The 14,271-nt window shown below is 41.6% G+C and overlaps 1 protein-coding gene across 1 annotated transcript in view; it reads right to left on the bottom strand.

Moving 5' to 3' along the window:
• Nucleotides 1-14,271, bottom strand: part of UBE3C (ubiquitin protein ligase E3C) — a 133,368-nt gene that overhangs the window by 69,584 nt on the left and 49,513 nt on the right. The window contains exons 10-12 of the mRNA XM_012812962.2: nucleotides 11,880-11,966; nucleotides 6,069-6,226; nucleotides 5,699-5,931 (exon numbers count right to left, since the gene is read on the bottom strand). Of these exons, the coding sequence (XP_012668416.2) occupies nucleotides 5,699-5,931; nucleotides 6,069-6,226; nucleotides 11,880-11,966 (478 nt within the window). The remainder of the gene's footprint in view (nucleotides 1-5,698; nucleotides 5,932-6,068; nucleotides 6,227-11,879; nucleotides 11,967-14,271) is intronic.

Raw genomic sequence — 14,271 nt, forward strand, 5'->3', positions numbered from 1 at the left:
AGGCCTGGGGCTCTTGGCCTTTGCTGTAGGTCAGAACCCTGGAACTTTGTGAAATGCCCACCACAATGCCCAGAAGTCAGTCCAGCTCACCTCATTGAGGCAGAGCCAGGTGACAGCTATTCCCAGTTGCTCCCACTTGATTCTATGTCTTGATTCTGACTTGAGAGTCAGGGTGAGACCAATGGAAAGTAAAGGCAAATAGCAAACAAGAAAATCTTAGGGCAGTGCCCATGGCTCAGTGAGTAGGGCGCCGGCCCCATATACCAAGGGTGGTAGGTTCAAACCCATCTCTGGCCAAACTGCAAAAAAAAAAAAAAAAAGCTGGGTGTTGTGGCAGGTACCTGTAAGTCCCAGTTACTCAGGAGGCTGAGGCAAGAGAATCACCTAAGCCCAAGAGCTAGAGGTTGCTATGACCTGTGATGCTACGGTACTCTACCGAGGGTGACAAAGTTAGACTTTGTCCCCCCAAAAAAAAGAAAATCTTTGAAAAAATGGCTATTTCTGGCTCAGTAAACAAGTTCTAATAAGTTGTAAGTTATGAATACACCAGATTATATTTCTTTGATGTGTTAACTTTTTTTTTTTTAAGAGATAGAATCTCACTTTGTTACCCTTGGTACACAGCTCACAGTAACCTCTAGCTCTTGGGCTTAGGTGATCCTCTTGCTTCAGCCTCCCAAGTAGCTGGGACTACAGGCACTTGCCACAACGCCTGGCTTTTCTTTTTTTTTTTTTAAATCTTTTTAATTTTTTTGCAGCTTTTGGCTGGGGCAGAGTTTGAACCCACAACCTTTGGTATATGGGACCGTTGCCCTACTTGCTGAGCCACAGGCCACCCTGATGTGTAACCCTATCTCATGTATCATGTTCTTCCACACTAGATCAAAACTGTAGATGAAATAAATGCTCAGAAGCTAATATATTTAATACCTAAAAATGCACTCAACTGTTACACACATTCTGCCACGTACCATGTGAATTATAAATAGGTGATACTTGTAAGCAGGTTTCCCTCAACCTCCATATTTAAAAGATCATATACAACTGCACAGAAGTGTAGAAACTCCTTATAAAAAACCCACTTGACAACTGTCCAAATTGAAGGTTATATAATAAATTAACAGGCACTGTTTTCACAAGACCACAGTGCCTTAGAGAGTTCACTGGCTCTGATGATTGCACAGATCACACTTAACTTCCCTTGTGGAAATTTTCTTTTTTTTGGAGACAGACTCTCACTTTGTTACCCTTGGTAGAATGTCCTGGTCTCATAGCTCACAGCAGCCTCAAACTCTTGGGCTCAAGTGATCCCCTTGACTCAGCCTCTTGAGTAGCTTGGACTATAGGTCCCCGCCATAACACCCGGCTATTTTTAAGAGATGGGATCTCACTTTGGCTCAGGCTGCTCTCAAATCCATGAGCTCAGGCAATCCACCCACCTCGGCCTCCCAGAGTGTGAGGATTACAGGCATTGAGCCACGCGCCCTGTGAAATATTCTTAATTATTACCTGTATTATCATTTCATAAGATAACATATAATAAATTTATATGTCAATTAGATGATTTAAGGTTATTAATGCTTTTATGACATTTCTAATGTAGATGACTAATATTTGGATGCAGTATTGCAACCAAAAAAGTTAGTATATATAGTCCAAGTTAGGAAAAGCAACTGTTACATAATAATATAAAAGTCTTTATGTAGGGGCAGCGCCGTGGCTCAAAAGGGTAGGGCGCTGGTCCCATATGCTGGAGGTGGTGGGTTCAAACCCAGCCCTGGCCAAAAAGAAGAAAGAAAAGTCTTTATGTAAAATCTGACCAATAAAAATCAACCAGTTTAGTTAATGCCTTAAAAGCTCATAGATTCATAGATATTTAAATGTGGTAACTGTGTAACCTGGTAAACATTATCAAAACAGAATTTCTTAATAATCTGACTTTATAACGAAGAATATATAAAAATGACATATGAGAAAAACTGGTAATGCACCATCTCTCAGAAAATGTCCGTTTCCAGAAGCTGCAGTTTACCAGCTGGGATTTGCACCTCTGTGTCAGCAGCACCGACTCCTCACCACACGGTTAACAGGGCCCAGTCTTGATTCATTCACAAACCCCTCAAGGTCCTGAAAGGCCTGGTATGGACTGCTCCTATCACTGGTTAAAAACTGGTGTTTTGTAAGTCAACAGTATTTTCCACTGCCATGTGTTTAAAAACTCTACAAAATTACTAATCAAAGTATCTGTTTTAACTAGCAGTCTAAAAGCAAAAGCAAAAAAAATGAACCCTACAAAGACAGCGTATGCCATGGCGGAGCCCCACAGCACAGAACCCAGAAGTCAGTGCTGCATGGCCACTGGGGGCAAAAAGGGCGGCAAGGCGTGGTCACATGTAGGCCACTACCATCGTGTTAAAATTTTTACTTTCAAGGTTTTCTGAAACTGAAAAATACAAATTTAACCCCAGAGAATGTGAAAATCACTGAAACCACAGACCCTTCTCCCAGTGTACAGACACCCGGGTAGAAGGTGCCTTCTTCATCTCCCTGCCGTACCCCTGAGCAGCTCCTGTTAACTCTTACAGCTGCACACAAAGACGTATCAAAATAGGATTCCCTATCTCCTCAAAGAGCTAAAGCAATTATAGCTATAAACTGCACTTTAAGAGGAGTTTATAAATTTGATAAATGCATAAACTGTTTTAGCAGTGTCAATGCAGGGCTTAGAAACTGATCTTAATTCTTATAGTGACAAAGAAAGATGACTCTATCTACTTAAAATTCTATGCTCCGTGGCCAGCCTACAGGGTCTCTTACACAAATCAGTTTGGGAGGACTAATGGTCAGTGTTGAAGGAGTCAAGTCTCATCGTTTGCAATTCTGTCACAATCAACACAAGGTAGAAAATTATTGGCAAAATGTTTTTACTTTCTTAGTTGATTCTACCTTGAATTATTCAACTCAAATTTGGCATAATACTACTATATATAAAATGCTGCTGTTACTTTAACACTTTTCAGAGGGGACTGTAAAGCAGCAGCAGCTCTACCAACTACTAGCTACGTGACCTCATTTGCAAAATAGGGACAAACACGGACCTTCTCACAGAATTACATATGTAATGGACATATGCAAAGCTGCAAAGCTCTCAGAATACTGTCTAACAGTAACTGCTCAGTAAGTTTTGACTATTTCATATTTTCCTTTTTCCTTTTTTTTTTTTGGTGACAGTCTCACTCTGTTGTCCTGGATAGGGTGCCCTGGCCTCACAGCTCACAGCAACCTCAAACTCTGGGGCTCAGCTGATCCTCCTGCTTCAGCCTCCCAAGTAGCTGGGACTACATGTGCCCACCACAATGCCCCGCTAGATTTTTTTTTTTTTTAATTTTAGTAGCTAAAATACTCTTGCTCAGGCTGGTCTCAAACTCCTGAGCTCAGGTGATCCACCTGCCTCGGCCCTTCCTAGGTGCTGGAGTTGTAGGTGTGAGTGGCTGCGCCTGGCCAAGATAGCTATTTTCTTAAAAGAATAAGGACTGGAGCTGATTACTCCAAGAGGATGCCTTGATTGTTATTATTTTTAGGACTCAGCTTAATAACAGGCAGCGTAAATAATCTGGGGACCAAAGGTTTCTGTTTGGCTTAGAACAGAAATCCACTCAAAAAACTCCAGTCAAAACAACCCTGTACCAAAAAAAGAACTTTCACCCTAATTGTTAGAACCTTCAATGATTAATAAAGTGGCAAGGAGTCACTCTGAGGCACAAAGAAGAGTTCACTACAAAATTTTAATTTAATGCTTAATCAAAACAAAATAGGGTCACGGTGAAAATATTTTATATAGCATCGTTACCTTCCGAGGTTCAGATGTCCAAAAGATAAGCTTGTTGTATGAAAATCATGACTCTCAATAGGTGCTATAAAACAAGGGAATTATCTGATACTGTACACAAGACCCGACATCCTACACAATGGAAAGCTTTATTAACAAAGATGCCAGAGTTTAATTAAATACTGATGGGAAGACACATACGCTACCTGACACCCATACCCAGGAAAAACTCACAGAAGGATTACAAATTTTAGTAAGGTAGCTTACTTTTAACTTAGAAAAATTACAAAATTGTCAATTGTTAAGAAAAGATATATTAAGGGCTTAGCATGTGACCTTTAAAGTATACTTAGGAATATAGAGATAGGTAATTAAAATAAATTGTGCAAACACATATTACACCAATCTGCACAATTATAAATTCAATGATGCATTAGTGCTGTATTCAGTGCAATCAAAACATTATCAGTTACTCTCTCTGCTACTAATGCTCATGCTCATAAGTGAAATGTGTTGTAAAATCAGGCACAATGGGCTGGATAGAGACTCTCGCGGACTTGTAGAATGAATAAGCATTCCTTAATTAGCCCATCAGGTTAAGTGCAAGCATTAATGGGCCCTTCCTGAAGTCTAGCTTGACATCTTTCTCCAAACATGGCCAAGAAGAAAGTTCCATTAGCAATATTAATACAAGCTTAGTTGATCATTTTCATTCAATTAACTTCTTTCAATTAAATAGATAGCTTGACAAAAGCAGTGATAAAAGACCCAAAGGGACAGCTGATGACTCGAACTGAACATTAGTGTGCGAGAGGTCGCTGGTACTAAACGGACTGTAAATCTAGCATTCAATTTGGAAAATGCGTTTCTTCTGCTCTCACTTCTTTAATGAGCAATTTTAGCTGACTAGATGTGTTTGCTGCAGAAATTTCATGGGAAGTCAAGCACCCTTTTCCTTTTCTTTTTTTCTACCCCAATAGTTATGTTCTCGCAGTGGTGGTGGTTTCCTGCCTATATTGTAACCACAGTAACTCATAATTTCTCTTTTAAAATGAGATATTTAAAAATAATTTACATATAACTTGCATTCAAAATTAATGACCTATTATTCTACCTTGTTAATCAATTGTTTGAAACAATAAAATCTGTAAGAAATTTTTTTTTTTTTTGAGACAGTCTCACTTTGTCGCCCTTGGGAGAGTGCTGTGGGTTGCTCACAGCAACCTCAGGACTCTGAGCTCAAGTGATCCTCTGCTCAGTTTCCCAAGTAGCTGAAACTACAGGCACCGCCATAACACCCAGCTACTTTTAGAGACAGGATCTCACTCTTGCTCAGGTTGGCCTCGAATTTCCTGAGCTCAAGTGATCTGTCCAGAGTACTGGGATTAGAGGCGTGAGCCACTGCACCCAGTTTATAGGAAAATTTTAGAGGAAAATATTAAAAATTTAAATTACACAAGTTTGAGACCAGCCTGAGCAAAAGTGAGACCCCTTCTCTACTAAAAACAGAAAAACTGAGGTAAGAGGATCACTTGAGCCCAAGCTGGAGGTTGCTGTGAGCTGTGATGCCATGGCACTCTATGCAGGGCGACAGCTTGAGACTCTGCCTCAAAAAAAAAAAAAAATTAAATTATACTTCACTGTTTCACAATAAGTACCTAGGACAATTTACAAAGGTACAAGTAACAATAAACAAACACAGTTTTAAAATGAGGTAAATGTAAATTAAAATAAAATGACTTTTCTTAACTAAGTTTTGCAAAGTAAACTTAGGCCTGAAACAAGCCTATTACTCTGAAATGAGTAAAGACAAAACAAATTTGCATGTCATTCACCCTCAGTAAACAAGAAAACATGTATATTCTCTACCTTAAATAACTGAATCCACCGTTTCTGCTCCATCTGTATACACTGCTGCATCTCAGAGCTGGTGGTGACTCCAACACTCTGAAACGCTATGACGTACTCTTCCCGCACCTCTGGCTTTGTCTCTGGGTAGGCCAGCTTGATGATGCCCAGGCAGGCGTCCCGCAGGCACCGAGACAGCACCACCAGCTCCTCCAAAGTGAAAGGCATCATCGACGATTGTCTCTGACCTACAACTGGAAAATACAACCCATCACAATTTTCTATTGTACATTTCTTTTTTTCATTTCTCACACACCCAAAGGCTTTCTATTGTCTATGAAAACTGACAGACCACGTAGACAGCAACAAAGGGATTTCTCAAAATTCTTACCTTCTATGGGATCACCAAAGAATTCATTATCATGTATGGAAATTAGCGAATGGCTAAACAAGGAGCTGAAAAGGTAAAATAGTGGGATGATGCGACCAGAATCTTCAAAAGACATAGGAGAGCCCCTGGATATCACCTGCAGCAACGGCACCAGAGACCTTGACGAGGAGACAGAAAAGACCCAGTTATTTTAAGATAAGCTTTACTTTGGTAACTGATTAAGACACTGTACCAGACAAATATAATCAGAACATAACATTTACATTAACACTTACACCACTTAGAGGTAAGGGGAAGTCACTGTGACCCTGACAATATAGGTTAATAAACAGCACAGATTAATCAACCCACTACTCCTCACTAACCGGCCTGCTGCTCATATCAACTGGATAAACCAGGTCACTGGAGTTGAGTCTGCAGCCCCATGGCGGAGGCCCTATAAAGAGTTACACCACGCCACTACTGAAGACATGCTGTGCTGTGCTCTGCTTTTATGAAAAAAACTATCCCCCTTTCCCACAATTCAACATATTTTAAAAAGGCAACCATTCAGGTTTCAGGAAAAACTCATTCAGTTACTTTTAGGAACACTGAAAATAGTTCAATACTGAAGCCAAATGAGACCCTTCAGGACCAACACTTCCCTATGCTATGCTGGCCATGTTCCCAGGGTCAGGCGTGTCCAGCAGCTCCTGTTACTGCTGCTGCTCCTGGGCATCAAGGGCTGCCACTGTGGGGTGGTCCTAAGAGGACCCTGCGGTCTCCTCCCCCAACAGGAGCTAGGCCCTATTAAATGCACTTCTGCCACCGAGAGTGTGTTCCTCTTCTCTCATTTGAGCCTGGATCCTCGTCTTACGAAGGAGCATTTCGTTAACTGAGGGTCCCCTGTGAGCCCTTCCCAATCCACACAGCCCAACGTGCCCTCCAGCACCTCCAGCCAATCATGGGTTACTAGATGTTGTGGGCCAGATCACACCTTACCTCCCCGAACATCTATTTCCACAAAACCACAGGTTACATTAGATGGGACTTGACCAAGGAGTTAGGATTGGAAAGAAAGCTACTCATTAGTCAGGCAGGGTTAAACCTTCTGGACTGTCTCAGTGCCTGTGGAGCACAGCTTAGGGAGGCACCGCCCCAACAGTGTGGCCTCCACTCCCATGGGAAAAGGTGCTACGACACCACCCTGCACAGCTCGATGTGCCCGGTTCATACAGGCACTTAGCACTGTGCTAAACGGACACGTGAACTCATGGAGGAAAGCCATTCATCTGAAACAGAACACAGCAGGGACACACAGCAAAGAAAACTGCCCTGCCTCAGTGCCAAAGCGTGCGCGACAGAAAAAGGCTGTTTCTGTGGAGGATAAAAGAGATGTGGGACAGCCTTCACTGCCTAGCCATGGCTGCTTCTAACTGCCCATCCTGTGAGAAAAGGAGTCCTCTCCTATTTCAATCATTCATTCATTCATTTACTTTTTGAGACATGGTCTTGCTTTGTTGCTGGGGTTAGAGTACAGCAGCATCACCACAGCTCAACGCAGCCCCAAACTCCTGGGCTCAAGCAATGTTCCTGCCTCAGGCTGGGCACCTCTAGCAAAGTGGTTACAACGCCAGCCACATGCACCAAGGCTGGTGGCTTTGAACCTGGCCCCAGTCAGCTAAAAACAACAATGACAACTGCAACAACAACAACAAAAATAGCCAGTGTTAGGGCGGGTGCCTGTAGTCCCAGCTATTTGGGAGGCTGAGGCAAGAGAATTGCTTAAGCCCAAGAGTTTGAGGTTGTTGTGAGCTGTAACGCCACAGCACTCTATCCAGGGCGACATAGTGAGACTCTGTCTCAAAAGAAAAAAAAAATTCCTGCCTCAGCCTCCCGAGTAGCTGCGACTAATAGGCACATACCACCACATCAATTAATTTTCCTATTTTTTTCAGAGACAGGCTCTCACTGTATTGTACAGCCTGGTCTCAAACTCCCGCCTCAAGTGGCAAACTCCTGCCTCAACCTCCTAAAGTGCTAGGATTACAGGCACAAAACACTACACCCAGCCCCTTCCCTATATTCTTAGTTACTCTCCACCATGCCCTGTACCAGGACATTGACACATAGTGGTAACCAGTAAAAATTTTGCTGACATACAGAAGACAAAAAATTTAATGTCATATATTTTGCTTATATTAACAAAAACACGTGATCAGTACGTTTTAGTTCCCTTGCTACCAAACGTAGAAATACAGAAATAACAGATAATGTGCAAGAACACATTCTGTTTAGAGGAACATGGTACTGGCAGCATTAACCAGCTGCAATGAGGACAAAGTATTTTCTGAATCTAAAAAAGAGATGAATCAGCTTTCATCTGTTATCCCTGTTGGGAACCGATTATCACCATCACTGTATCATCAATTATGCACATTAATGCCAGGATGCATTCCCTAAAGAACAATAGGGTAATTAACCACCAGTAACTATTTGTTCTCTTTAAACCCCTGTGTAATAAGCAAAGAAAATTAATCATTTTGACTTTAATGTCAGAAAATGGGACTGGCAAGAAAGGTTAGACATGCCCCAGGGTTCCCGGCAGCAGGGCGCAGTGAGGAGCAGGTGTCTGTTCTCTGCTGACGACTCATTCTACTACAAACACTGACCCAATGTTCTCTGAAAAGAAGTCAATCCCAAAGACTTATCTGCAAATAAAAAGTCTATAATTTACTATAATGGAAAAGACATCAACCAATAACTTAGGGGTGTTGGTTAAATTACTGAGCACTGGTGAAACCTGTGCTCCCTCCAACCTCTGCGTCTGTATCTGTGGGAGCCATTCCTCCTCTTTGCCCCAACTTCAAGAGCTTCCTGTCTTCTATGTAAGAATGAATTTTTGCCTCAGAAAGTGTGCAGAGTACTACTGCAGGCTATCTTGGAATTACGTGATCAGATAACCAACAAGGCACCCACTGCACACACTGAGGACTCCTGGGCACAGCACCCTCACGTCACGCCCTGATGCAGAGATGCCTGATGGAAAACAGAAGCCAGCTGCTATCGGGTCTTTCATCGTCAGCAAGCAGGAGCTACACTATAGCAAATACTGTAAATAAGGTACATGAATAAAAATGTTATTTGCAAAATACATGACGTTCTAAAATGCTTCTTATCCACCTAGAGATAGTCCTGTTGGGCTGGGGAGAGAACAGTGCTTCTCAGTCAGCGCAGTCCCAGGTGCAACTCAGTGGTCTGAGAAGCCTGTGACAGCTCGGGCTCTAGACTCTGACCCTCAGGGATGGGAACAGAGCCTGCACTTCAGTACACTACCTTGAGGATGCCACTGCACACTTAAGCTAAAGCCCTGGTTACTCTTGTCTGCTGTGACGGATTTCCAGAATAAACTGAATGCAGTTTTCAGAAAAGCAAACGTTCCATTTTGAATTTTATTCCCAATAGTAAATATGATGGGACATGTCACGGACTCATGATGGTTTTACTTGGGATTTTTCAACGTGAAATGCTGTCAATAGAAATCGGGACTCTGCCCATAAAACCATTCGGTTTTACAATTTCTGTATGGTGTTTGATAAACTAAGAGATATTTAATACTTTATTAAAAAACGGGCTTTGTATTTGAAGATTTTGCCCAACTACAGGCTAAGGTAAGTGTTCAAGCACGTATTAGGAAGGCAAGGCTAAGCTATGACACTTGGGTAAGTCGGGTGCACCAAGTCAGGGCATCGTCAACTAATGTTTATCGGGATGTGAGTCCACTGTAAGTCAGGGAGTGTACGTGTTAGGATTGTATAAATACACCGTCAGTTTCTTGAGGGTCGTTATTTCAATAAATAATTTAACAAATTAATATAGGTTGGGTACAGTAGATACATGTAATCCTAGCACTCTGGGAGGCCAAGGCAGGAGATTGCTTGAGGCCAGGAGTTGGAGGCCAGCCTAAGCAAGAGTAAGACCCTATCTCTACAAAAAAATAGAAAAGTTAGCCAGGCATGGTGGCACGCACCTGTAGTCCCCAGCTAGTCAGCAGGCTGAGGCAGGAAGATTCCTTGAGCCCATGAGTTTGAGGTTGCAGTGTGCTGTGATCACACCACTGTACTTTAGCCTGGGTGACAGAGCAAGACCCTGTCTCAAAAAACAAAAACAAAAACCAAAAAACAAAAACAAAAAAAGAAAAGAAAAGAAAGAAAAACACAAGTAAAAAGAAACTCAAATTCTCAAATTGCCTTTTAAGAAATGAATTAAAAAACTTGTATAATTTTACCAACTTATAAAATAGTAATAATATCTCATTTTTCTTTCACATACATGACCCCATTTCCTTACCCAAAGATAAATATCACAAATAAACAAGCAATTATCAGGCAGAACTACAACAGTGCCACTGCTGGAGTCTGGGACACTTAACGCAAGTGGTGCTCTCCCGTCCTAACGCTCCTCATGGCCTTCTGTCTAGCCAACCTGTCACTCATTCAGGAAAGCTAAGGTAGGCAGTCATAAGTGACTGAAGTGCCCAAAAACACCACGAAAAACACACCTAAACCCTGGATTTTAGTTTTGGAAATGAAAGGCTAGAGAACAATTTTTCTAGCCATCCTGTCATTCCAGGGTCTCTCATCTGTTTCTGACACTCGCTTCTGATGCTGTGGGACTCCCATGAGACAGATAATGGCGTTGCTAACCACTCCCTTTCCTCACTTTTAGGATTCAGTAATGAAAACAAAGACAAGTAAAGTAGCGCAATTCATAAAGTGACAGTCCCCTGTCATTTGTAAGAACACTTTTTGTACAGATGGTCTGAACACCAGTTCCATTCACAACGGGGCCAATTGTGGCTGATTAAAGGGTTCAAAAACGGGAGCATCTTTGCTCTGCATACTGCATTAAAAAGCCCCTAATCCAGCACCATCTCACATGGGACAGACCAGATAAGGTGCAGATGATGCTTGTTTACATTCTGGATACCTCACCTCCACCTACCAAAAATTCTTTCTCCCATCTTGTTCCTAAAAAAAGAAAAAACCTACCTCTTCTTTCCACACACTTGCCCTATGACTGGGACTTGCTTCCTTTTAGAGGACAAGCTGGTTCCCAGTGTGCAGTCAGGATGGCAACTGCTGCTCTAGCCGTGTAGTGAGCAGACATGCAGCTGCATTCTCTAGGTCTGAGTTCCAGCTAACTGAGTCACACATCTCAGCTCTTCATATTGTAGTGCAGAGATGAGCTGAGACTTCTGATGGTGGAAAAATCCAACCACATGATAATGAGCTAAGTCACTTTGCCATGACAAATTTTAAATATGAAATTCTTATTATACATTCAATTAAAATATATATTAAAGCCGGTAACTTTCAAGTTACACAGTGATTCATATACAAAAAATCAAATTAGCTCAACAAAACATTTTAAAGACCAACCTCTATACTGTTTTAATATTTGTAATGGTGTTAAAATTCCCTTAAATCTATATTTCACTGTCAAAAGAATAAATCTCTAAGTGTCCAAGGCAAAAAATAATAATAAAAAGAATATTAAAGTCATTGTGAGTAAAGTAATTCCTAAGTCTCTAGTTAGAAAAAGAAAAAAAAGACTGGGATTCTCAAAACACATTTGCCATGAGATAAGGCCATGCTCTTATTAATGAACACATATAAATAACCGGCAAATTAGGCACTAAGTTGAGACCATCCAGAACTTTTTCCCAGTATGAAATGAGTTCAGTAGAAGAATTAAAAACACCTGTACACAATGTCTTAATGAGGCTGCCCACGGCCGGGAGCTCCACCTACGACTGTATGTGTTACATACCCGGTGATCATCCGTGTGGTCATGGAAGATATCAGAAACCAAAGATGTCTCAGAAACCTGGCATTGAAGGCTAAACTATAGAGGAGCCTAAAAAGGAATGGGGAAAAAATGAAGAAGAATAAGATGAGGAAGCAATTGTTCATGCAATACATTTCTCAAAAACAAAACAAAACAAACATGGTGCACGGACGATAAACGGCCCATTCTGTGTTCTAAATCTCTGCCCTTGGGGGGAGGCTGGCCTCTCTCCACCACTGAGAGGCAAAGATGGCCGTCTGCACTCCCCCGTGCTGAGTGGAGTCAGTCCAGGTGTGGTAGCAGCCTATTCAAGACGAGGGCACAGGCTGAGCCCAGCACAAGCTGAGGCTGCCCCTCTTCTGATCACATACAGTGATATATTAATACACTGCCATGCATAAAAACAGCACTGATGCTACTACTGAAAACATACTTTCAAAATTTCTGAGATATTTAATGACTAACTGTAAGCCATACTTACTGAAATAAACACAAAAATGTTAACATCTAAAAAATAATCTAAATCTAAAAAATACATATATGTATATATATTTATTGAGACACAGTCTCTGTTGCACCAGGTATCATCAGAGCTCACAGCAACCTCAAAGTCCTGGGTTCAAGCAATCTTCCTGCCTTAGTCTCCCCATAGATGGGACCACAGGAACCTGCCACATCACTCAGATAATTTTTCTATTTTAGCAGAGACAGGGATCCTCCTGCCTCAGCTTCCCAGAGTACTGGGATTAAGAGGCATGAGACACCATGCTGGCTTAAAAACACATTTTAAAGATCCTTAAAAATTCTTCTTTTATAATATCAAATTGATTAAAAAGACCAAAGAGTTTGTTAAGAAGGAGGAGGCTAAATCACTTTTTTTTTTTTTTTTTTAAAAAGGCTTAGGATGGTAAGTTTTTTTTTTTTTGAGACAGAGCCTCAAGCTGTCCCCCTGGGTAGAGTGCCATGGCATCATGGCTCACAGCAACCTCCAACTCTTGGGCTCAAGTGAGTCTCCTGCCTCAGCCTCCCACAGGCACCCGCGACAATGCCCAGCTATTTTTTGGTTGCAGCTGTCATTGTTGTTTGGAGAACCTGGGCTGGATTCGAAACCTCCACCTTAGGTGTATGTGGCTGATGCCTTAGCCACTTAAGCCACAAGGCGCCGAGCCAGTAAGAAAAGATTTTAACAAAGGAATGCGATCTTACTAGAAACATTCCAGAGGAACAAGAAAGTAAAACAACAAAAACAAAGCTAGGGCCAGGCACAGTGGCTCACTGCTGATATGAAAAATAGAAAAACGAGGCCTATGCTGCAGCGGGTGCCTGCAGTCCCAGCTACTCAGGAGGCTGTGGCAGGAGGATCACTGGAGTCCTTTCAGGAGAAATGGCATTAAGAGTAAAGTGACAAACTGACCAAATAAAAACACTATATAGTGTGTACACACAATTCTCTGTGAAATTTATTTACTGTTTATATACTGTACAGAGTGTGTGTGTATATATATGCACATATATATATTTTTTCTTTTTTTGGAGATAGTCTCACTGTCACCCTTAGTAGGATGCTGTGGCATCATAACTCACAGCAACCTCAAACTCTTGGTCTCAAGTGATCCTCCTGCTTTAGCCTCTCAAGTAGCTGGGACTACAGGTGCCTGCCACAATGCCTGGCTATCTGTAGAGACAGGGTCTCTCTCTGGCTCAGTCTGGTCTTGAACTCCTGAGCTCAAGTGACCCGTCTGCTTCAGCCTCACAGAGTGCTAAGATTATATAGGCATGAACCATCGTGCCTGGCCTATTAAATATATTGTAATATGCTCAATTTTCTAAGTATGTTCAATTTAAATAACCACAGTAGAAGACAAATAATAGGGCTTAGATAAATGAGGCACTTTTCAATACAAAATCTCAAATTTGATTGAGTAATTTCCTACATTCAAACCCAAATATTAGATGCTCTGTTCTCCATTAGCATTTTCTGAGTATGCAGTAACAACTACAGAGTCTGGTTTAAAGAGGATTCCATTCTTATTTTAGTGTGGTGCATTTGAGATGTCTGGACGCTATCAAGGGCACAACTGTTGAAAAACTAGTGAAAGCATGAGAGAATATGTGAAATATACCTAGAATCATAAAATCCTAGGCTAGAAAGACTCTATTAGACCATTCAGTCCAATTCATTGGACTTTTGGGACACCATGTAAATTTAATTAATTCATTAATTAACTATGTTGAAATGTCTAAAAGCTCATCAATTCTATCTGATCTTCAAGAAACAGACTGCAGGCTTGGTGCCTGTGGCTCAAGTGGCTAAGGCGCCAGCCACATATACCTAAGGTGACGGGTTTGAATCCAGCCTGGGCCTGCCAAACAA

The sequence above is a fragment of the Otolemur garnettii genome, unplaced genomic scaffold (assembly GCF_000181295.1).
Source record: "Otolemur garnettii isolate 467f Iridium unplaced genomic scaffold, OtoGar3 scaffold00235, whole genome shotgun sequence".
Lineage (NCBI taxonomy): Eukaryota > Metazoa > Chordata > Mammalia > Primates > Galagidae > Otolemur > Otolemur garnettii.